The sequence below is a fragment of the Chelonus insularis genome, unplaced genomic scaffold, assembly GCF_013357705.1.
Source record: "Chelonus insularis isolate UGA/USDA-ARS -01 unplaced genomic scaffold, ASM1335770v1 contig_493_pilon, whole genome shotgun sequence".
NCBI lineage: Eukaryota > Metazoa > Arthropoda > Insecta > Hymenoptera > Braconidae > Chelonus > Chelonus insularis.
In genome coordinates this window covers 83,737-106,907 of record NW_023276609.1, presented here as the reverse complement: position 1 = coordinate 106,907, position 23,171 = coordinate 83,737, and the positions used below count along the sequence as shown (strand labels likewise).

The 23,171-nt window shown below is 27.2% G+C and overlaps 5 protein-coding genes across 7 annotated transcripts; 4 read left to right on the top strand and 1 right to left on the bottom strand.

The window, feature by feature from the left end:
- Positions 1-374: 374 nt before the first annotated feature.
- LOC118069922 (plasma kallikrein) lies at positions 375-4,232 on the top strand. Of its 2 annotated transcripts, XM_035088289.1 has the most exons (9): positions 375-670; positions 848-938; positions 1,248-1,360; positions 1,438-1,539; positions 1,946-2,094; positions 2,213-2,340; positions 2,422-2,627; positions 2,747-3,112; positions 3,804-4,232. In XM_035088289.1, exons 1-9 carry the CDS (start codon positions 569-571, stop codon positions 4,095-4,097), a joined length of 1,551 nt encoding a protein of 516 aa, XP_034944180.1. In that variant the 5' UTR covers positions 375-568; the 3' UTR covers positions 4,098-4,232. The 2 variants fall into 2 exon arrangements, with proteins under 2 accessions (XP_034944180.1, XP_034944179.1); XM_035088288.1 differs by having other exon boundaries at positions 2,213-2,627.
- A 156-nt stretch (positions 4,233-4,388) lies between these two features.
- On the bottom strand, positions 4,389-17,212 carry nudC (nuclear distribution C, dynein complex regulator). The gene is made up of 7 exons (XM_035088257.1): positions 16,927-17,212; positions 16,754-16,831; positions 16,351-16,569; positions 16,070-16,258; positions 6,851-7,045; positions 4,591-4,793; positions 4,389-4,502 (listed from the first exon to the last, which is right to left on the bottom strand). Exons 1-7 carry the CDS (start codon positions 16,996-16,998, stop codon positions 4,451-4,453), a joined length of 1,008 nt encoding a protein of 335 aa, XP_034944148.1. The 5' UTR covers positions 16,999-17,212; the 3' UTR covers positions 4,389-4,450.
- LOC118069912 (uncharacterized) lies at positions 11,931-14,963 on the top strand. Its single transcript, XM_035088261.1, has 4 exons — positions 11,931-12,362; positions 13,616-13,868; positions 13,951-14,215; positions 14,551-14,963. The coding sequence occupies exons 2-4, from the start codon at positions 13,635-13,637 to the stop codon at positions 14,574-14,576; spliced, it is 525 nt and encodes a 174-aa protein (XP_034944152.1). The 5' UTR covers positions 11,931-12,362; positions 13,616-13,634; the 3' UTR covers positions 14,577-14,963.
- Positions 17,213-17,344: 132 nt separating the features above from the next.
- On the top strand, positions 17,345-21,622 carry Alg12 (Alg12 alpha-1,6-mannosyltransferase). The gene is made up of 8 exons (XM_035088256.1): positions 17,345-17,640; positions 17,705-17,837; positions 17,964-18,137; positions 18,206-18,359; positions 18,439-18,583; positions 18,674-18,900; positions 18,977-19,228; positions 19,306-21,622. The coding sequence occupies exons 1-8, from the start codon at positions 17,515-17,517 to the stop codon at positions 21,260-21,262; spliced, it is 3,168 nt and encodes a 1,055-aa protein (XP_034944147.1). The 5' UTR covers positions 17,345-17,514; the 3' UTR covers positions 21,263-21,622.
- Positions 21,623-21,682: 60 nt separating this feature from the next.
- P5cr-2 (Pyrroline-5-carboxylate reductase-like 2) lies at positions 21,683-22,970 on the top strand. Of its 2 annotated transcripts, none has more exons than XM_035088258.1 (5): positions 21,683-21,827; positions 21,898-21,968; positions 22,028-22,198; positions 22,290-22,505; positions 22,596-22,970. In XM_035088258.1, the coding sequence occupies exons 1-5, from the start codon at positions 21,749-21,751 to the stop codon at positions 22,884-22,886; spliced, it is 828 nt and encodes a 275-aa protein (XP_034944149.1). In that variant the 5' UTR covers positions 21,683-21,748; the 3' UTR covers positions 22,887-22,970. The 2 variants fall into 2 exon arrangements, with proteins under 2 accessions (XP_034944149.1, XP_034944151.1); XM_035088260.1 differs by having other exon boundaries at positions 21,748-21,827; positions 21,898-21,951.
- Positions 22,971-23,171: the final 201 nt, after the last annotated feature.

Below are 23,171 nucleotides of genomic sequence, written 5' to 3'. Positions count from 1 at the left end.
TGACAATGATATTTTGTTAACAAAAATAAAACTCTCAAGTTATACAGAAGTTAGAGGTTACATTACACATGTGTGAAATACAAAAGAGGTTATGAGGAATAATTGGCGGTCTCTGCGCGCGCAGTTTTTTTGTTAATTTCAAAATTTTAAATTTCGCGCATTTTTTAAAAGAGAAAAGTTGAAGCAAGACCAATCTAGACAATAAAAATAATTTTTTTTCGATATAATAGTAATCAAAGACAAGTAAATGACAAGCATAGCTGATGATGTATCATTATCAAAGCAAATATGCAGCTAATAATTGTTTATTAAATATAACCTTTGAAGACAATCTAAGTATATCCACATACACAGTTTCATTTCTATAGTTTTTGGGATTCTTATTCGTAGCTTGAAACAGCCGCAGTATTTATAGAGATGGGGAAACAAAACTCTAACATCAAATAAAGCAAAACTAAAGAAAGGGGAGAAAGGATTGTGAGCATAAAACGTGCATAGGTATTTTCCGGTCGTGAACCTGTTAAATAATTATACAATTCAGTAATTGATTCCAAAGTTATTATCATCAATGTGCAAAGTAACTTTTCATATAATTCTAGTGTCTAAGTTCATTGGAATTCTTTTTTTCATTTTAATCTGGCTCATTACCACTCATTGCTTCGTACACGAGGTATGAATTTTTTAAATCTGTAATAAAAAAGATTTATCAAAATTTTCATAACTTAAAATATTATTTTACTCTATTATAAAAAAATAAATGTAAAAGAATAAATAATCATATTTACCTGCTTATTTTTATTTTGATAAATAAGTTGTAATTTATAAATTCGAATTTGAATGTTTTTAGACAACCAGTAGACAGTTATCAATACTTTTGAATGACACAAGCCGGTTGCAGTCCTCAATTCACCATAAAATTACATCATTACCAAAGATTGGTTTGTCATGATTATTAATTGTGCATATTTAATTCTAGTAACTATTAATCAAGTAGATATTATAAATTTTATTTCTAAAATTCTCTATTGATGATTTTCTATAAATTATTTTATTACTTATTTAAATTGAATACTATATTTATTATTATATTACATAATTAATGATTTATTAATTATTTTTGTTTTCTTACTTCTTTGTAAAATGCATGAAAATTCGTCTTTGAATAAAAATGTAAGTTATTCACTGTTAAAAATATTATTTGATTATAATGATGCATTTAAAATGATTTATTCTTTTTTTTTATTTAGATAATACACATTTTTCAAATTGGAGTGAATGGTCTACATGTGACTGGTATTGTTTACAAAGCCGAATTAAATTATGTCAACTCGTATCATCATGTGGACAGACTGAATTAAAAGTAAGTTTTATCATTTTTTGTTCAAAAATAATATCTTTAGCTAATATTTAGTTTCCAAGTATAATAAAAATTTTTAGGAAGAAAGAAGATGTTTAAAAAAAATAGGCTATGCAACAAAATGCAATTTAAAACGGAAAAATCGAAGGATGTATGATTTTACTATTTTTCGAATAATTGAGGTAATTTTTATTTTATCAATTTATTTATTATTTAATATATTTAAATACATTTCTAAAGCTAATACTTTTATAAAAGACTTGAAAAAAAAATTTTATGATAAAAACAAAACCAGTCAGACATAAAAAAATGTTGATCAAGAATAATTTTCAGAATATGTTCAATAATAAAATATTTACATAATCCAAAAATTGATAAATATGGAGTAAGAATTAAAATATTGGCCTCTAAATATTTAAAAATATTGTAAATTGACTTTTGTTTGAACAAAAAAAAATTTGTTATTGACTTTACTAAAATTAAAACTGATTCTGTTGGATAGAATTTAATTGATAATTAAACCAAGATTACAATAAATAAATAATTCATCAAATAAATTAATTCATTATGTTCCCCACGCATCGACAGAAGCCCAAAAAGACCAAATTTAAACGATCCTACGATCAGAGACGAATAAAAAGGAAAAAGTCAAAAAGAAGAATCATAAATAATCATGACTACAGTAACTGGAGTAAATGGTCCTCTTGCACTAAATCTTGTACAACACAAAGACGAAGGTAAATTTATTAAAACATATCTATCTTTCTACTCATCAGTTTTTCTCAAAACCCATTAGAACCACTCAAAAATAGAACCATCTAATTTTCGGCTTCTTTCAAACTATTATAATGACAGATGGTGCAAAAAACCAGGCTTTTGTGATCATGATGTCATAAAGGAGAGTGCCTACTGCTACGTGGAGGCAAGTTTTTGTCAGTCATGGATCTATCAAAAGATTCAGAATAGCTACGAAAGACATGATGGTATAATTTATTTAAAACAAGCTAACGACATTTTATTAATCAAAGGAAAAAAGATATATCTCAATCTAAATCTAATTCTAGATCCCAGATTAAATACGTTAGATTCAAATCCACATAATTCTTTGATAAATTTTGGAAAGCACGAAAATGGGGGATCTCATGCATGTGGAATCAATAAGTATCATGAAAAACACAGAAAAGTGTCTTATATGTTAAAAATAATTGGTGGACATCCAGCAGATGTTGGTGAGTGGCCTTGGCAAGTAGCTATCTTGAATAGATTTCAGGTAAAAAAAATGTTCACATCCGATCCCGGATAGAAATATGTAAATTTTTTCATCCGGGATAAAGAAAATATTTTGATATCTTTTTTGGTAAAGAAGAAATTGTTTATTCTAATTATTAGGAAGCTTTTTGCGGTGGAACGTTAATTTCTCCAGAATGGGTTCTAACAGCTGCTCATTGTATTAGAAAGCACATTATAGTGAGACTGGGAGAATATGACTTAACTGTAAAGGAGGGCACTGAACTGGAATTCAGTATTAATTCACTATCAGTTAGAATTCATCCAGATTATGATGTAGATACGGTAAATAATGACGTAGCTATGATCCGCTTACCCATTACATTGAGTCCATCTAATCTGCGGGGAATTGCTTGTCTTCCGGAATCGAAACAATCCTTACCAACAAATCAACTTTGTACGATTATTGGTTGGGGAAAATCTAAGACAACTGATAACTTTGGTACTGATGTTCTTCATGAAGCTAAAGTATGTATGCATATGAATATTTATGAATGAATTTTAACTGTAAAATAGTAGTTTTTTCTAGGTAATTAAATTTGACAATGTGTTTTCTATGCACTTTAATTGGTAGTTGAGTGTAAAAATTTATGGAATATTTTTAGACATAATAATGTTAGTAATTAACCTTTTACAACCTCTATTTATTACAATAGACATTATGTTAAAACTTATTATAACATTTTATTGTTACTTATATAAAATAGTTTATCAGCATTTACATAAGATCTTAAAGATTTGCTACATCATAAAATTTTTTAAATTAGACGTACCGGTTTTATGCAAATCATAAAAGTGAAAATCCAAATAAACAAAGTTAAAGTAATTTTAATTGAAAAACATATGCGAACAAAAAAACTCTCTTATTCCTTTTAAGTTAAATAAAAATCGAATATCAGCTGTATATATTGTCATTAAAAACAGATAAAAATTAATACAAAATTACCTTTTTACTTTTTCAAATTCGTTTTTATAATAATTTTTTTTTTCGTATTATTTAATTATTTTTAGATCTTTAGGCTTATTAAGAAATTAAAAAGAAAAAATTATCTATAATTATTTAATCTATGATTTATCTGGGAACGTAGTATTATATATGTGATGAAAGAATAACCCATTATATAATCAAATTGAAAAAAAAATTTTTTTAATATTCTAGATACCGATAGTTTCATCAAGACTTTGCAGAAGTATGTACGTAGATTACAAAATCACTGAAAACATGTTCTGCGCTGGTTACCGCCGAGGCAGAATGGACTCATGTGCTGGAGACAGTGGAGGACCACTTCTTTGTCAAGATCCTAATAAGCCATACCATCCATGGACAATATTCGGTATTACAAGCTTTGGAGAAGGTTGTGGAAAACGTGGTAAATTTGGAATCTACACTAAACTAACCAACTACATCCATTGGATCACAGATGTAATGAAAAACCGAGATTCTTATTTTTAAAACAATAGGCTTAATTACAAAGACAAAGGTTAACTAGTCAAAAAATCAAGATAACTGAACAGTATATATACATATAATGGAACAAATCAATTTATTAAGTCTTATGTGACAATAATTCAATTATTTCACATCATTCACGCGGTTTGTAAATTTTAAATAACATTATCATTGTGTATGTTGTAATTTAATCTTAGTGTGTCTATAAAGTATGAAGGATGCAATAAAACATCATTTTATTTTATACTCAATACAAAATAAAATAATTATCTTTAATGAAAAAATACCATAGGCACGTTGGAATCGACGTACCTCGAACGGAAAAGCAGTGTTTAGAATGAAAATGTTGGTGTAGTTTAATTGAATTTGCATTTGGAAAAATCCATTTCCGGATGTTGCTCCATAAATCTACCAGAAAAAAAATTAATGATTCAGTAAGTATGTTGGGTAATATCATTTTTGCATGAAAGTACATGATAATACTTGTGAAACTTACTTCTTTATAACATCTTGTTTCTTCTGTTCATCAGAAGTTGGTAGACCAAGTTCTTTTTGCCTTTGGTCGTACATCATTTTTTCCACAAGTCCTCGAGTCTCACCATCGAGATCAGAAAGTTTGCTAGGTTCAGGGTTGACTTTCTTAGTACTAATTTCACGGTCTGTAGTTACAATATGAGCCCACCATTGCATTTTATTTACCTATCATAAAATAGAAATATTGTGAAATGTTTAAATACAAGTAGTTAAATTTTATATATTATTTTAAAAAATACATTAAATTAAAAATAATATTCTTGTTTTTCTTTCAACTGTGTACTTGGTATTTGCATTAAAATGACATACATTTCTAGATTAGAAAAAAATTTTTCATTGCCACTTTAACATTGAAGATCTTAATAGAATACTTGAATAAATTAAATAATATATATTTTTCTTAAGATACAAGTAAAAAGAGAGAAAAAAAAAAACATTAGTTTTAATAAATTTCTCATAAATGTTACAGAGTTGAATTTTTATATTATAAATTTCCAATAGTCTCCAAAAAATAAAAAACAACCTGATATTTTTGAGATTTTTATAGACAGTGTAATGTGTCGTTAAAAAAACCGTTAATTTAACAGACAAGCTATACATAATAAAATGTCGTCGCTTCCCATTTGTAGATAATTGAGATGCTAAATAAAGCTCAATATGCATAACTGCAATTCAATGGCTATATATTTTTTTATTGTTGGAAATTACATTCGCTAATAATTACTGATAATGAATCATAAGATGGATTGTGAATGAAAGAAGAAAAGTTGGTAATTTTTTATTGAAATCCACGTAGGTATAATACGTTAACTTTAGATGAGTAACTCACGTTCAAGTGATGAATATGGTATGTTAAAAAGCAATTAATGTTTTTTTTGTTTAAATGGTTGCAGCAAAAAACTGATAAGCTAGATGAGTATATAAAATATTAAAAATCGTTCTAAATCATGTGCAAATTTAATATTAGTTATAATGAAAAATTTTTGTTTAATAATTATCTCCTTTTTTGTCAAAATTGTGGGGAATATGAACAAGAAATATTCCAAGGAATCATTTATGAGGGGTGAATGAACCAAAAGAAAGGTTGAGGTTGTTTTAAAATCTATAAAATCTCAGGTGCATGGCCTAGGCTAATTTTCTTAAATGAAGCGAGTATCATTTTTTGTTATTTAAATGAAATGCTATTTTAGCTACTAAACTACTTAAACTTCAGAAATATAGACAATTTTTTTTGGCAATCAAAGGAGAATCACTAAAAGAGAAATAAAGATAAATTATTGTGAATCCATTTTTTAAATAGAATATTGAAAGAAATTTTTTTAGGGATTACATGATTTGGTGAGAAAGGATGAAAATAAAATTCATAATTTAAGAGTATGTTCGTGATAGTGCAACAGCGTGAATCTGAGCGAAGTAAATAGCGTGTGAATTTTTAAAAAATTTACAATGAGATAAAAACATGGAAAGCCTGGAGATAGAGTTACATAAAGAAGAAAAGTATTATGTTTTCCACGAAGCTTGGCTTGATGATATTACATCTGTTCTGTCAAGTTATCATAATAAACTAACTTGTTCTGGAGGTATCATCAAGAAAATTAAATATTCCTTTCAAACCTATCTGGTTATTGGTATCATTCTAGATTATAAAACTCATAGTCCACCAAAAACATTTTATTAAACCCATAAATTTCTATGAATATTAATATTTTTTGCAAATATTGCGAAAAAATTATTTAATGTTAAAGTCTTTTTTTGTGACGTATAAAAGATTTTTTTCCTTTTGTGCACGAATTTTTTCTAGTGACTCCAACCACATGTCAAGATTAGTAGCATCAACCTTCTATCAAGATCACTTCATACACAACAGTTAATTTTACAATCAGAATAAATTATTATTCTTACAGACCAAACACTCGACTACTCAAGTATTCTCCACACCATTTGTATCATATGTAAATTATCAAACAATACGTTTACCGTCACCACATACTTGAGTGACATTTTAATTCACATTAATCCATAATAAATGAAATATGCAAACAGCCCAAACATATATTTGTTTACATAATAACAAATCTAAGAAGAAAATACGTAAACATTAAATATGATAACTTATTTATACATATTACCATAATTTAAATACTGTATTACTTTAAACAGTAAAAAAAAATAAATACCTTTTCAATCGTAAGTCGTAAATTAGCTAAACAACATTTGCTTACCTTCTCCAAATTGATAAGAAGTATTTTTCCATCCTCAATTACCCATGTAGATTCTTCTAGTTTAACTTCATGAGGAAAATCACCATCTATAATCGGAGGTTGACCTTTAAGACCACAAGTTAGATGCTTCTTTGTAAGCGTGACGGTAACATCTCTAGGCCTCACAGTAAAGTTAACTTTAAGCGGAACTCTTAGCTAGATAAACATAAAAATTGTTAAATATTATTATTTACATAAGTTAAAATTCAAAAGTCATCTCATTACATACATAAACTTAAGGAAGTAAAAATGAAAGCTTTAAGACAGCATATCAAATCTCATACTGAGTATTACCAATTTCGATCAAGGTTAGCTCATAGTCTTTCAATTCAAAACAAGACGAAAAAATAGCATAAATAATCAGAAAAAAAAAATAATACATAACTTCAAGTGACCATGAGTTTACAAAAAAATATATATAGAAAATCTTAATCTAAATCAAAATCATTACATACTCTTCTTGACGCAAATCAATTGAGTAAATATTCAGTGTTGTTTTCGTGTTTATGAACCTATCTCAAATTCCGTAAGAATTCCAAAGAGGTGAGACTGGTTCCTATATATAACAAGAAACGAAAAACGGCGCCTGTCTGACCATACCTCAGTTCAAAGAACGACCTTGCATTTCTCCTCCTTTTCTGAACGTCCTTGTCCACTTTTTATTTTGCATTAACGCAGTAATGAAGAAAAAAAAAAACAATCCACAAAATGGAATATGATATGTGAGAAAATTATTTTGGTCATTACTTTAATAATAAAATCAAACATTTTACAATAAGATTCGTGAAATAAGATAAAAACCTAGTATGATATTAATTGCATCACTTTTTGCTTTACTTATATGAAATAAGAAAAAAAATTTAGCCAACCTTTTTTCAGTGATAGTTGCTAATAAACCGTTAAATTTGTTCCAAAATATATGGTTTAAATTCTCAACTGTCAATCAAGGCTGGGTATCAAATTTACTTGGTTGGATTATTGATTGGGAAAGTCCCAAATATCTTATAAGTATTTCATCAGTACCTGAAATTCCTTCAAAATTTCCCCTGCTTGACATTGATGACTATACCATACTACTACTCAAGATCATGTAATAAAATTTGTTTTCATTTATCATCATAAGTATTGACGGTGAAAGTCAAAATATTGGACAATGTCGTAATAGGAATTTCCAGTGGTGAATCAGTAAAAGCCCTTCCGATTTAAATCTAGGTCCCACACCAGTATAATTTTTCTCATAAATTATACAATGTTATGTTTTTATAGATAACATTGAGGAAAAATAGCTTTTAACTTTTTTTTGAGCAATAAATATTATATAATATGTAAATTTTAATTTGCTGGACAAGAAAAATTTCCATACTATTGCAAAAAATGAACAGTTATTGAATAATCTGGTATTTTTATCTAAATATTTTGAAGTATCATGTTCTCAGGTCAAGTTTGTAAAACAAATGAGCAGTGTAATAGTAAATGGCAAGGATTTAAATCTAAATAAATATTTCATTTACTGTATGTAATTAAAAAAGATATTCATGAGTTAAACTTATTTATGATGATTATTATTAAGATTGAAAATTTCAAAAGCTTCTAATTTAAAAAAATCAGTTGAATATATAACTTTACCTAAACATGTTATTTATAAAGAAGATATGATTATTTATCATATCATTCGTATTTATGAAATTATTTGTACAAAACTGTTGAATCAATATTTATGGAATAAAGTGAAATTATATGTAGACAATAATTCCCTTAAAATCAATAAACTTTCAAAATACTCAAGTAATAAAGAAACTTAATTTTTAATATGTCCATTCTTGAATCATATTATTATTTTAATTACAAAAACAATATCCTCTTTAACATTTTTATAAAAAACAATCCACACTTTATAATCTATCGTATAATTTTCCATGTAATAGCTCTTAAAGAAAACCAATTCACATAATTTGACTTGCATAAATATATACGTCTTTTCTCATAAATTTATCTGTACTTTACTTCAAGGTACTAGTATTCATGATTTCGTAATTTTCAGTTCTGTGTTATATTGTAAAAAAATATTTCCACTATTTGCAAGCCTAGTTAAACACAAGGTTGTGATTCTATTAAAAAGACAAATGATTCGTTGCCATGAAGAGCTATAATACTTGGCTTTTTCTTTTGCATTACATTGCTTCAAGTGTGATGACTACCATAAATGTATATTAAACGCATTGCAATTATTATAAATATTCACTATTTAAATAAATCTCAACTTCTGCAAGTGATCGTATTGAGAAATAAATGGGCATCCATATGCAAGCTACTTTCTGACTCATTCTCCACAGCTTCAAGGTTCGGCCTTGTCTCCAACATGACAGTTTCATACTCTTCCGTGTTATAGTTACATGTTCATTAGGCTAAAGAGAGAGGACTCTTAAACAGATCTGCCAAGTATTACAATAAAAACTATATTAATTGGATGATCCAAACCTGGAGATATGCTACAAAAAAAAAGGCTCTCTAATGCTGATGGTGGTGGTGATGAACATCATTTAATGTGATTAAGTATACGTTTACGACAATTGGTTATACTAGGTCGGGATGCTTCTCTGGAGATTTCTACAAGTAAAGCATTGGATTTTCTATATACGCGCCTTTCACTTTTCTTATCTTGCACACACAATAATGCTGGAGAATTGCCGCCTCCGCGACTGCCACTAGTACCCAACACCACTACCACTGCTACCAAAGGTTAGTAAATGTGTATCTTTACAATGTCTTATAACCCGGTATAAAGTGGTTTGCCTTCGGTCTTCAACATCAACACATAACCATTTAGTTCCTATAGCCATAGAATGTTTATTACGATCTGAGAAATAGCTTCTCAAAAAATCATAATAAAATAATCACTGGGAATTCCGTGTAAAGATGATATTAAATATTTAAAAATATTTAATTAGTTCATGGTTTTAAATAATTCATTGAAAATCCTTCTGTATTACTATTGATGTTATTGACTATAAATTATCTAGAGACTCATAGATCTAGTCTGCATATTGCTGGAGCTAAATTATTCATTTACGGATCAAATTCGACGAAATATTTAGGTATTGGAAGTTGAGATTGATTAAAATTGATGGAGCTAATTGGAAAGATTCAAAAGTTTTATGAAAAATAGGCTGGAAGATTAAGGAACTGACCTTGACCTTAAATATCATTCTTTTGTAATTATGTAAACAGAATTATTACTTAAAATTTGATAATAATTATTGCATATTTATTTAGAGAGAGTTTTGATTTATTGAAATAATTCAACATTATTTAGTTTAATTTATTCTTGTTAAAATATTATTAACATTCATTTGAAAAAATGTTTTTATTTATTGGAGCAGTAAGATAACTTTATTTGCACGACAAGAAATAAAATAATTCTATTTTTAGGTTAGATATTAATTGCATTTGATTCATGTAAAAAATGGCAAAAAAAGGAATTGACTAGTTTAACCCAATGTTATTCATTGAAAAAAATATATAATTAAAAAAAATTAACTCGAAAAGCATTCAGAAACAATTAAAATTTAAATTTGATGTTTGCCAAAAACTTTATTGAAACTGAAATGAACTGTAATTAATTTTATTTTTAAATAAACAAAGAAGATTGATACAACAATAATAGCGAAAAAAATATAAAAAATAACCTTGACCCTACAGAAATGCCGTTAAATATCTCCACAAAATAAAGACTTTCTTAATTGAATTTATTCAACCAAAAAACCTATACATTACACTATCAGCAGCTAATTAAATGAAAATCCTTCAATGGAATTATACTATCTCTAAAGATAATTTAAATTAAAATAAGTGGCAATTACAGTGACCCAGAGAAGAAAAAAAATGATTCATGAAACAACAGAATAACAAAGAGCCAAAAAGACCAACATAACCTTCACCTTCCATAAGACTTCATTTACAAATATAAACAAAATTAAAATTCCATTCTTCCAATTAATATTCATCATTTTTCCTTTAAAAAAAAATGAAATCCATAAATTTCTCTTCAATTTTATGCAATAAATTTCATCAACCCAAGAAATTCACATCGAAGCCACTTTTGAGAAGACTTTAAATAAATATTACTTTAAATCTTAACCCAAAACTCCTAGCTCAATAGTATCGTATTTAATTGTGCAAGGGGAGAAATCATCAATAAAACAAAAAAATTCATCATCAACATGACAAGAAGAGATGAATAATAATCAGTGAATACATGAAGCTATTATTTAATGAGCTCTTAATAGATAAACTTTAAATAAATAATTGTATACGCCGTGGTTATTTGCACGTCGCCTTGGGAAACCGGAGGTTTACCTGTATACTAGCTGGCGTATAGCAGTTAGGGCGGCCGCGATTCTCGTATATACTTGATCCGCCAAATGAGATAGTTTGTTGCATTGAAGCGACCTCGCCTCAAGTTTCTTTCTTTCCCTTTCATTTACTGCTGTTCACTTAACATAGGTTTTACAAAACAAACCAGCGTTTGTTTTTTATGCTCCTAAATATGCATGATATCATATCTAAGTCATGTGATTCATTTCAAAATCTATCATGTAATTAATTTTAATAAATTAGTCACATGATCAGCTTCAGTTGCAGATGTTGCTATTTTTTAACTAAATCAACTGATCTAAATGAAGGGTTGAAGATTATACCAATTTCCAAGCTTCAAATTTGAAAGACTAACTGGCAATCTTTTCACCAAGCTGCTTAACCAAGACTTGGTATCCAAGCATCAAGGATACACAATGAAATGGTGAAAATTTAGCATAAGTATCTTTTGTATCTTGTTGAAGAATAATCACTTAGTTAGTTTTTTGTATTCATAAGTATGGTTAAACATGAATATTGCATTCTTCAATCAGGTTGAGGCTCATCTCACTTAAAATTACAGTATAATACATCCGGTGTGCAGATAGCAAAAAAGACATTTTAACTCGATGCGTGCTCGAAGACAGAAAGTGGGAGATGCGAAGGTATATAAAACCAGTCTCAACTATGGTAAGAGTCAGTTCATAACGATCAGATTCAGAAGCTCTAGTCGCGTGTGTGCGAGAGAGTGAATAGTGACTGGTTAAGTCAAGAAGCACACGGTCTTGGAGGGTGATTCTGTGCACGATTTTCCAATAAACGGAAACTTTTTATTATTCAACAAGATTTATTGGTTGCTATTTTGCAATTATTTATCCGGGATATTGGATTTATTAGCAGGATAGTCATAGCACAGAGCACGTCACTGTGCATTGTATAGTGTTAAGACCGTGTGACAAATAACTGTCACCAAAAAAAAAATTCCTTAAGAACATGAAAATTTTTATGAAACGATCAATTGTTTCAGCTGATTGATTAAATTGGATATTTATTTGAACTGAATTTTAGTTAAAAAGTTTATTTGCAGGAGAGTTAAGCAGAAGTTGTTAAAGAAATCTGTGTAAGTTTAATAAAATAATTTACCAAAAGAAAAAAAGAAAAAAAAAATGAAATGCAAGTTAATGAACAAAATGCAAGGTCCTTAAAAACCATATTATTTCCAATGTGCTTTGTATTGCAAAACTACAGCATAAAAATTATAATATTTAAATAACATTTCATAATATACTGTTTATAACTTCCATCAGTTACTGACAACGATCTTGATGAGTATAAAGTTAAATGTCCAAGGTTTTATCTCAACTTATTCTCCCTGACTAACACCATTATTAAAAAGTAAAACTGGTAGCAAATGAAATAAATATTATGATGAGATATGATCATACTTTTGAATAATTTCAAGTTATTATTTATAATGAATCGTTTGCTTATTTAAATTTGACATTTGTCAAAGTTTATGCTGATATATGACAATTAAATTTTATTCATTTTTTAACAAACTAAAAATGTCGAATGTTATTTATTGGATGAAAATTTTATGTGATGATTTTTGAGATGATGAAAAGATTTATCACACCAGTAAAGAGCAAATTATTGCATAAAAGTTAGATTATTTTTATTACATTCAATTCATTACTGACTTTTACTTTAGTTATAGGGACTTTATTCAAATAATGTTAATGTAAGAATCATTTTACCATTCACTTAGTTGTTATTCATAAAAAATTAATATTTTAATTCTGACTTTTGATAACAAACTTATAATATACAAAACATATTCAACAGACTTTTTATAATAAACTCTTCTATTAAATTTAATTAATATATTTCTGTTATAAATTTGTCCATTTCTGTTTTTTTAAATCAATTTTATTTATATAAATTATAATTAACAATTATAAAATCAATTAATTGATTTATTTATTAATGATCAATAAACAAAAGTAAACTATTGAAAATCATTGATTGAATGAATGGAACCACAGTGAATGAAATGTTTTGATTCCAATATTATCTCATAATTAATTATTAAATAATAGAGAGTTTAAAGTGACAATTTTATAATTATTTATATAATAGAATATATATTGTCACAATTATAATTCATTTCTTTATTATTCAATAAATTAAAAGGAAGAAAAAAGTAAACAAAGTTGATTATTCAAGTAGTAATCGTTATTAGTTAAAAGTAACAAAAACCAACAAACATCATGAAACCGTTATTCAGCATAATAGTTATTAAGTTAATAAGCTACTTTTTATTCCATATGTACAAAAATATTAACTCGCAATATTTTTTTTCTTTTTATGTAGATTAAAAGGTGTAGTAATAATGAGCAGCACAACAAAGATTTCATCAACACTACCAGTATCATCGTTAACAACAATGACAGACGGTAGTTCGATAACAAATTGGCACATACCAAGACCTTCACTAGTTGGTAGAAGTGAAAAAGACAGTGAAGATGGTAGTAACTGGAGAGAATCAATCCAACAAGTTAATACAACTAATCTAAAATCAATAAGTGATTCAACTTCCTCTCAAGATTCAACTACAAGTACACACGTATGTTTCATTTCCTTATCATCAATAAACCCTATCTTGTAAAAAATTTTATCATTTATCAAAACAATGTTTTTATCAACAGAGTGTATCATCAGGTAGCTTGCTTTTAACAGCAGCTAATTTGGCAAACCTTGCTGTAATCCAACCACCATTAATAAGCTCTCCAAAATCTATGGATACTGTATCAGTAGCAAGTAGTACTCATTTCACAGTGGTTAATGGATTAGGAAGAAGCACAATAACGTATAAAAAATCCTGGTGTGCAAGGCATCAACTCACTGTTCTCGTGTGTACTATGAGTCTACTTTTTATGATTGGATTACTCGCGGGTGTTTTATACATGGAAAGTAAGTTTCAACTTATAATTGACTGTAGTTTTGCAAGAAAGATCCAACCTCTATGCTTGTAGACACAGTTTGGATCTTTCTTGCAAAACTGTGGTCAATTGGACGCTGTTTTGCAATAATATGTTAACCTATATTCACTAAAAAGAACACTTTAACGCATTTTACTGTTAAATAATAGTTTTATAACTTCTAGAACAGAAAATTTTATAAAAAGATACTTTTCGTTATCGTTTCGTAAAAAAAATTAGTTATTGTAATTCCAATATTATTTAATAATTGTTTAAATTGGTATTTAATGATTGACCTTTCACTGATAATCATTTTTTTTGTTTCAGTGAGAGCTCGTGATAAATATGATTGAACGAAAATAGATTTTATCACAAAAGACTCACGATAAAGTCCACGTCGCTGCCACGAATATTTATTATTAATTCAATTCATTCATTCGCATAATTTACTTAATAATTTTATGATTGAGTATTCATCTACATAATTTGTAATTCACTGCTTAAAAAAAAAGTGTGATACTTAAAGTTATGCAATTATAAGTAATTTATAATAGTTCATAGTTGTACTAGATAGAAAGTTTTCGTTTTAGTAATCTATCACTTTAGTTATGCTCTCAACTAAATTATCAACTTGATGATTACCTCAACAATGATAATTAAAACAAAGTAGTACCAAAATTATAATTGGAAGGAATACGTATTTTTTAAATTATCTAAAAAAAAATTAAAATTAAAAATTTAATTTGATTATTTAATAATTTAATGTAATTTTTAAGCAAAACGTTTTCAATTATGATGAAATTGATATAATGTCTGATAATTTGTATTGTAAAAGTTGTATGTTATTAATTTTTATTATTGAAAAAATTATTTGAAATCGAAGTAACAATGGAAATTAATAAGAACGAATTTGTATTATGATCTTTGTGTCTGTGATATTGTTTGTATATGAAGTAAAAAAGCTATCCTACTGATTTAAGTATTTAAAGTATGTCGTACCTATAAATAAATTATTAAAATATAAAGAAAGTAGAGCAGAAAAGTCAAATAAATTCAAGCTAAATGAAAGCTTATTTTGATAATTTAAAAAATATAGCTACTGGTAGATAAAATGATCATAATTAAGTATAAGTAATGACAATAGCTAGGTGATAAATTAGTTGTAATTCTACAAGAACAATAATTAACCATCAAGGATAGTTGTCAGTAACATCACGATTATTCGCAATATTACTCATTAAGAACAAACTTGAAAGCATCGTCTTATGAAATGAATTTCTATTTCATTTCTAATGAATTAGTATACGTCGTAAAGACGTTTCAGAAAAAAATGATGGATCGAGTGTGTTTGGTTTTACACCGTTTTTTATAAAATGGACATTTTTTTATGATAAATAGAGAAACAATCACTTTTACAATAAACTCACTGGACTTTCATTGTAGATCTGGAATTAATTCCAAAAATGAAAAATTGTTCATTATTTATTGATTAGTAAAAATAATTTCTTGATATCCTCTATAAATAGTTTGTTGAATTTGAATAATGAAATTAATAAATACTCAGTATGAGATAGCGAAAAAATTTATCTTACAATGAAGAAAGTTCCGTCTGAACATATATCATATTTACTGGACATTAAAACAGACATTAATGTATTTTGCATAACATTATACGTCAAGATAACTTTTCTCTTTCATTATCTTAATAATAATACAACGATAAAAAAATTTAATAAGGTAAAATATGTGCTGTTGGCAGCAGTTTTATCGTCTCGAAAATCGTCTATATGATAATCAAGTTTTCTTTTTTTGTTTCTCTAAATTACAAAACAAGTAGTGTACTTACTTCAATTTCCTGAAGAGTTTGTGTCCATCGGTAGTTAGGCATGTCGGCACCATTTCCACTATTAGGTAATAATTTCCCTTTTTCAGCAGGATCATCATCATCAATTTCATCACCTTTTTTCTCATCACTTTCCATTTTTTCTTCTTTACTTGGTCCAGCAGATAATTGTTCTCCATTTTGAGTTTTATTCTAGAAAATACATCAATTATTGCATCATACTAATTTTCACATTTATGTTAAATCTTGTTCAACAATTATTTAAGAGACTTTGATGAACTTACCGATTTCTCATTATTCAATTCGGCTTGAAGTTTTTCAGCTTGTTCATCTGAAAGTTCAACAATTTTACACGGTTCACTTTCCATACTTTCCATTTCTTCTAATTTCTTTTTTTCTAATTTTTCCTTGCGTCTTCTAGCTGTTTCAGCTCGTTCTTCTTTCTCGATATTCATTCTGGTTAAGGCAGTTGCTTCATGTTTTTTAAACTTGGTTAATAATAACTAAAATCATGATTAAAATATTGTTTTAACATTTAAAGTAATTAACAATCAATGTGCGATAATTTATAGCTACATTTAAATCAGAAAGTAATAAATATCATCCAATAAAATGGGATAAAATTAAATGATGAAAAATTGAATACATAGATAATATTTTAAAATCTACTAAAATATTTATGATTACCTTCTCTGCAGCTCCTTCCCCTCCCCCGGTATAAAAATCAGTTTTTCTGGCTAAAAAACTGAAAATTGTATCTAAAAGCTAAAATAAAAGCATTTAAATAATATGTTAACTGGACCATGATTTTATCATTAACATTAACAAAGCAATAGTCAAAATCTTAATTATAAACTTACGTCTTGTACTCCTCCTTCATGTTGTTGGGCCATCGCTAACAACATCCCATCAAATTGGTCTTCTTTCGTCATTTTCGATGTATAATAATTTGTCTTCTAACTTCAAACAATCAAAATCACTCGTTTGAAGTAATTATTTTGACTGAGATAAAAATTTATTGACTGTTTTAATTTGTTGTTAGGGTCGTAACCGCACTAACACTTGTTATTATTCGAGAAAACACTGGAACATGTGGGAACGTTGCTATGGTGTTTATTTTTGCAACAAACTATTGTAATGCGGTTTATACAACTGGCAAACACTAGATGGCGCATAATTACATTGCTACCATTTTGTATCATTTTTTCCAATATGGCGGTTGATACTAGCGCCATCTACTAAATTAATTTTCCTTCAACTATCTTTAAATTTCATGTTAAATAAATATTTGACGTAAATCGTGGTATTTTGAGACTTGGGAACCGGTCCTAAATGTACTTTCTACTCTTCAATATATTTTTTATTTTCTATTTTGAAAAATATTATGAACCAAAATCCCTTTTTCTATTAATACATACATGAACGACGAAATATAAACGACGAGTAAAATGGACCAATTAATAATTTTAATTGCTTTAGTTCATTTATTATATTGTCCATTTACAAAAGTTGAAGAAAGTTTTAATTTACAAGCTACACACGATATACTTTATCATGGTTCTAACCTGGACGAGGTAATAATAAATATTTTAGAAATTAACCTATTGTTATTATATTTTTATCAATTATTTTTTCTAGTATGATCATCATGAATTTCCTGGAGTTGTTCCTAGAAGTTTTTTGGGTCCTATCATAATATCTGGGTTATCATATCCTATTGTTAGTTTAATAAATTATTGCAAATTATCCAAATTTTGTGCTCAATACGCAGGTAATTTATTTTTATTACTGTTTTTCATTTTTACTCCAAAATAATAAACAATCAACCAAGGTTCATTCTAAATTTAAAAAAGTACAATAACAAAATATTTTAATAAACTCTTTTTTTTCTTTTCAGTTAGAGCAATTTTAGGACTATTAATTATTTTATCTTTGAGACTATTCAGAAAAACACTAGAAAAAATATTTGGTACCGAATTTACATACTGGTTTACTGCGGTTATGGTAACCCAATATCATTTTATGTTTTATTTGAGCAGACCATTACCAAATATTATGGCAATGCCTTTAGGTAAAAATTATATTTATTCATACTCTAAAATATTTCAAACTGTTATAAAGTTTTAATACTCATTTTAGTTTTGTTGGCTTTGGGTTCATGGTTAAAACAAAATCATATTTTATTTATTTGGTCATCTGCTGCAGCAATAATTATTTTTAGAGCAGAGTTAGCTATCCTTTTAGGACTGTTTTTATTTTATGATATGGCAAACCAAAAGCTTAGTGTTCAAAGGTAATGAAAAATAGAAATTTTTGATTTATTCGTCTAATAGGTATCCGAACACTTGTTGATAAAATACATATTCTTTCAGACTTTTAAAAATAGCTATTCCAGCTGGAATATTTTTTTTAGCTTTAACTGTAGGAATTGATTCTTTTTTTTGGCGACGACCCCTTTGGCCAGAAGGAGAAGTGCTTTATTTCAACACAATCCTAAATAAAAGTAGCGAATGGGGTGTATCCTTTTGATAATTCAATAATATATATATATATTATTATCGATATCAAAAATAAAAACATAAAATAATCCTTAGTATTATCATACAGACATCTCCATTTTTATGGTATTTTTATTCAGCATTACCACGAGGACTTGGTTTATCATATCTCCTAGTTCTCGTAGGAATGTTTTGGGATGCTCGAGTACGTGCTCTTACAGTGCCTGCTGTCGTATTTGTTCTTTTATTTTCCTTTCTACCTCACAAAGAATTGAGGTTTATTATCTACGTTTTTCCTTTATTAAACGTAGCAACAGCTTCGGCATGCCAAAGAATGTAAGTCCTTTCCTAAATTCATACTAATTCAAATTATTTATAAAGAAGTTAGATTAATTAATATTCTTTCAATTAGCTGGCACAATAGATTAAAATCAAAATGGAATACTCTTCTGGCTGGAGCTGTTTTAAGCCATTTTGTTTTGAATGCAATATTTTCCATGTTTCTATTGTGTGTATCAAGTTCAAACTATCCAGGTGGTGTAGCAATAACTAGATTGCATAGATTGGATCGAAATTCCAACAACTATCCTGTTTCTGTTCATATTGATGTATTAACAGCTCAAACAGGAGTCTCACGATTTACACAAGTTAATCCAAGTTGGAAGTAGGTAGATTATTACTAATACAGCATGTGGTTTTAACTAATTTTAACTAATCGTGTTTTACTATGATTTATTGTAGATATTCTAAACAAGAGAATATAAGTTACGATGATCCCGAAATTTTACAATTCACTTATTTATTAATGGAAGCCAAAAGTAAATATTCACCTACAATTAAACCTTACCTCACTACCTATGAAATTGTTGACTCTATTGATGGATTCTCTCATATAGCATTGAACTATAATATGATCCCTCCAATTAGAATTAAAACGAGACCCATGATTTTTATAATGAAAAGAAAAAATAATACTGAGTATGATACTACTAATGCTCCTTTTGGAAAAAATAATGTTATTTTTGATGATGTTAATAATTTTATTACTGATAAAATAAGCCAAAATAATATTGTTGATACTGCGAGTGAAATTGTAGATGATAATGCATCAATGAATGATGAAATAAATTCTATTGAAAAGTATGATGAAGCATCTCAGAGAAATATTATTTATAAATCTGACAATAATGATTCTCCTATCATAAACTCAGAACCAATCGAATTATTAATTGTGCCAAATAATGACAATAATAATAAAAAAGAAAAAAATATTAATCAAAAAGATAATAACATTTATAAAAAGATTGATAGTATTAAGATTGGTGCTGCTATTAAAAGTACAAATAAAATAATTAAAATAGAAAGAGAAACTCTTACTGATTCATCTGAAAATTATAAGATTAATTCTGATGAGGAAGATGAGGAAAAAAATCAACAGAAAATTATTTATAGAGTTGATGAAAGTCAATTATTGAATAAAAATTTCAAATCTACTGAATCACCATTTCATCTAGATAACGAAGCTGCTGATGACAATTATGATGATAAAGATAATGAAAATAATGATAATAATATTGATAATAAAGAAAATTATCGTAATAAAAAAGATGACAGTAGTAAAATTAGTTCCGTAATCAGAACGACAATTAAATTAAATAAAATAGTAAAGGATCAAGTTGGAGATTTATTAATGGATGCTAAGAACAATTTCAATGAAAAACATGAAGAAAAAGTGAAAAAAAAATTAATTCATAAAATCAGTGGTAATATAAATAACGAACTGCCAATAAAAGATTCAAAATTAACCGAATTACGAAATATATTAGATAAAAAAGAAAAGAAAGAAGACGGTATTAAAATGAGTACTCCAACAGTTAAATCAACAAATAAAATAATTAAAACAGAAAAAGTAATAATTGAAAGAAATATTAAAAATAATCAAAGCAAAGAAGATTTTGAGGGAGAAAAAATTATTGAAAATACATTAGTACCTGAGGAATCAACTAAATATGACTATGTAGATTCAATTTTGGAAATTAATGAAATTGACAAGCGTTTAAGAAAAAAATTCGAAAGACCAAAAAAAGTCGTAATAATGAAGGCACTGTATAAAAATAAAGCAGAACTTGATCATCAAGATAGTATTCAGACCAAAACTAATCTTCGTGTGCCTAAAACATATATAAAAAATTTAGTAAAAAAGAAAATTGATAGTATAAATTTATCAAAGAAATCTAATCCAGTTGTAGAAGAACAACAAAAAATAAATAAACCTAAAATTAATAACGTTAAAGAAAGTATTAGAAATATAATTGATCAGTTTAAAGAATTTGAACATAATCTAGGATTACTCGAGGATCGTTCGCATTTAAATATCAATGAAAGGTCACAAGATACGTCAGAAACTGCACGTAGAAATAATGAAATCAATACTGCTCCGCTACAGGATAGCATTGATGAAACAGATAATTTCATCGGCGACAAAAGTGAACTTGAATCATTGGATAATGCTAAGGTTTATTTAAAAGATATTATTGAACAGTTTTATACGTTGAAAAATGAAATGTTTGATGAAGAAGTTGATGAATTCAGTGATATAATAGAAAAGTTTGAAGAAAGACCTATAACAGAAACATTAGTAGAGTTTAGTGCAGCTTTAAAGGATCTAGTCCAACGAAAAAAAATTAAAGCATTCTAATTTTGATAACAAAATTCAATGTTTAATAATTAAAAAAATAAAAGAAAATAGTCTGAGCTTAAACAATTAAATATTTTATCAATTGTTTTTATATAATACTTATAAAGTGCCTTTAAAAAATCTAGTCATTATAAAAAATTGTTTATAATTTATTCGTTACTATTTTAATTGTCATAAGAATGTACATATTGTTAATTATTTATAGTATACCAATGCTAATGATAAAGAATGATTGGCGGGGGCAATAAGATTGCGTATGATCTCACGTCATAAAAGAAATGAAAATAAAAAAACAATAAAAATAATCAATCTTTTGTTCTATATGTATTTTATTTCATTGTCATTTATTATTTGTCGCTACTGGTGTTTTTCTATTAAATTTGATAATTTTTATAAGTTTTATTCATGTAAATAATTTCCCCAGTTTATTTAATTATATTTAATAATAAATTATGAACTATTAGATAATTTTAAATGAAATAAATAATGAATAAATTAATAAAAATTGGATTTTTTGGTGGTGGAAAAATGGCACAAGCTTTGGCAAAAGGATTTATCAAATCTGGTAAGCATTTTATTTACTATGTTAAATTTTATGCAGATAAAATTAATGAGTGTCTTCTAAATTTAAATAGGAATGAGTAATGGAGAAATGATCCTCGCAAGTTGTTTACCAGATGATGAAAAGAGTATAGAAGCTTTCAAGGTATTAAAAAAAATATTTATACTTCTTTTAACGTTTTGTTTTGATTGATGCTTTTACAGGCCATTGGATCTAAAACGGTGTTCAAAAACGAACTTGTGGCTCAACATGGGGATGTTTTAGTTGTTTCAGTTAAACCTCAAGTAGTCAATCAAGTATTACCTAAAATTATAAATTCTAAGAAACTAGTTGTGTCTATTGCTGCTGGAATATCTATTTCTTCATTAGAACAAGTAATTTCATAATTCAGGCTCCTTTAAAATTTCTGGTTTGGTATTTTTTTATTTAGATATCTTTCTTAATAATTTATTATTAAATATTTAGAATTTACCGAAAGGAACACGAGTTATTCGCGCTATGCCTAATACTGCTGCTACAATTGGACATTCAGCATCAGTTTTTATGAAAGGAACTCATGCAACTAAATCAGATATAGAAACAGTAGAAAGACTGTTTTCATCAGTCGGATTATGTGAACAAGTACATGATGAACAATTAATAGATGTTGCTACTGCGTTGGCTGGATCAGGACCCGCTTATGTAAATGTTTATCTAATTTATCTTAAGACTTTCTCTATCTTAAATTCGTTCGTGTTGTTTATATAAACTTTTTGATATTCTATATCTTAGATTTATATGATAATTGAAGCTCTTGCGGATGGTGCTGTAAAAATGGGAATGACTCGACAACTTGCATACTCACTTGCATCACAAACAGTCCTTGGTGCTGGAACTATGGTTCAACATACTGATAATCATCCAGCACAGTTGAAAGATGACGTTGCTTCTCCGGCTGGTTCTACAATTACTGCAATTCATCATCTTGAAAAGCATGGTTTAAGATCAGCATTAATTGGAGCTATTGAAGCTGCAACACTACGTTGTAGAGAAATTAATGAAAAAACTAACAAAAAAACTTAATTATAGAAATTATCTTTCTTTCATTTATTCATCTACATACTTATTTTGCAATTTATCATTGTTAGAATTTATATTTTTCTAAGCATCTATTTTTTGTATAACTACAATTATTTTTCAAATTAATTCAAAGTGTTTTAATATAAAACAATAAACGGTTAAGTGTTCTTTTATTTTTAAAGTTGTATATTATGTTATTTATGAATAAATTAAACTGAAAACGATAACAATTTAATCAAAACTATTGTTACTTTTTCTTAATTTCCGATTAATTTATCTCTCTGACAA

What these genes read in the sequence shown, in the direction of transcription:
- LOC118069922 (XM_035088288.1), top strand. Translation starts at nt 569, where the DNA reads ATGTGCAAAGTAACTTTTCATATAATTCTAGTGTCTAAGTTCATTGGA. An exon ending in CTATTTTTCGAATAATTGAG is followed by an intron (nt 1,540 to 1,945) that starts GTAATTTTTATT and finishes ACGCATCGACAG; the next exon opens with AAGCCCAAAAAGACCAAATT. An exon ending in TGTACAACACAAAGACGAAG is followed by an intron (nt 2,095 to 2,212) that starts GTAAATTTATTA and finishes TTATAATGACAG; the next exon opens with ATGGTGCAAAAAACCAGGCT.
- LOC118069912 (XM_035088261.1), top strand. Translation starts at nt 13,635, where the DNA reads ATGAGCAGCACAACAAAGATTTCATCAACACTACCAGTATCATCGTTA. An exon ending in ATTCAACTACAAGTACACAC is followed by an intron (nt 13,869 to 13,950) that starts GTATGTTTCATT and finishes TTTTATCAACAG; the next exon opens with AGTGTATCATCAGGTAGCTT. An exon ending in GGGTGTTTTATACATGGAAA is followed by an intron (nt 14,216 to 14,550) that starts GTAAGTTTCAAC and finishes TTTTTGTTTCAG; the next exon opens with TGAGAGCTCGTGATAAATAT.
- nudC (XM_035088257.1), bottom strand. Translation starts at nt 16,998, where the DNA reads ATGACGAAAGAAGACCAATTTGATGGGATGTTGTTAGCGATGGCCCAA. An exon ending in AAACTCTTCAGGAAATTGAA is followed by an intron (nt 7,046 to 16,069) that starts GTAAGTACACTA and finishes ATGTTTATCTAG; the next exon opens with CTAAGAGTTCCGCTTAAAGT. An exon ending in TTCTTATCAATTTGGAGAAG is followed by an intron (nt 4,794 to 6,850) that starts GTAAGCAAATGT and finishes ATTTTATGATAG; the next exon opens with GTAAATAAAATGCAATGGTG.
- Alg12 (XM_035088256.1), top strand. Translation starts at nt 17,515, where the DNA reads ATGGACCAATTAATAATTTTAATTGCTTTAGTTCATTTATTATATTGT. An exon ending in ATGGTTCTAACCTGGACGAG is followed by an intron (nt 17,641 to 17,704) that starts GTAATAATAAAT and finishes TATTTTTTCTAG; the next exon opens with TATGATCATCATGAATTTCC. An exon ending in CAAAAGCTTAGTGTTCAAAG is followed by an intron (nt 18,360 to 18,438) that starts GTAATGAAAAAT and finishes ATATTCTTTCAG; the next exon opens with ACTTTTAAAAATAGCTATTC.
- P5cr-2 (XM_035088258.1), top strand. Translation starts at nt 21,749, where the DNA reads ATGAATAAATTAATAAAAATTGGATTTTTTGGTGGTGGAAAAATGGCA. An exon ending in AGAGTATAGAAGCTTTCAAG is followed by an intron (nt 21,969 to 22,027) that starts GTATTAAAAAAA and finishes ATGCTTTTACAG; the next exon opens with GCCATTGGATCTAAAACGGT. An exon ending in CTATTTCTTCATTAGAACAA is followed by an intron (nt 22,199 to 22,289) that starts GTAATTTCATAA and finishes TTAAATATTTAG; the next exon opens with AATTTACCGAAAGGAACACG.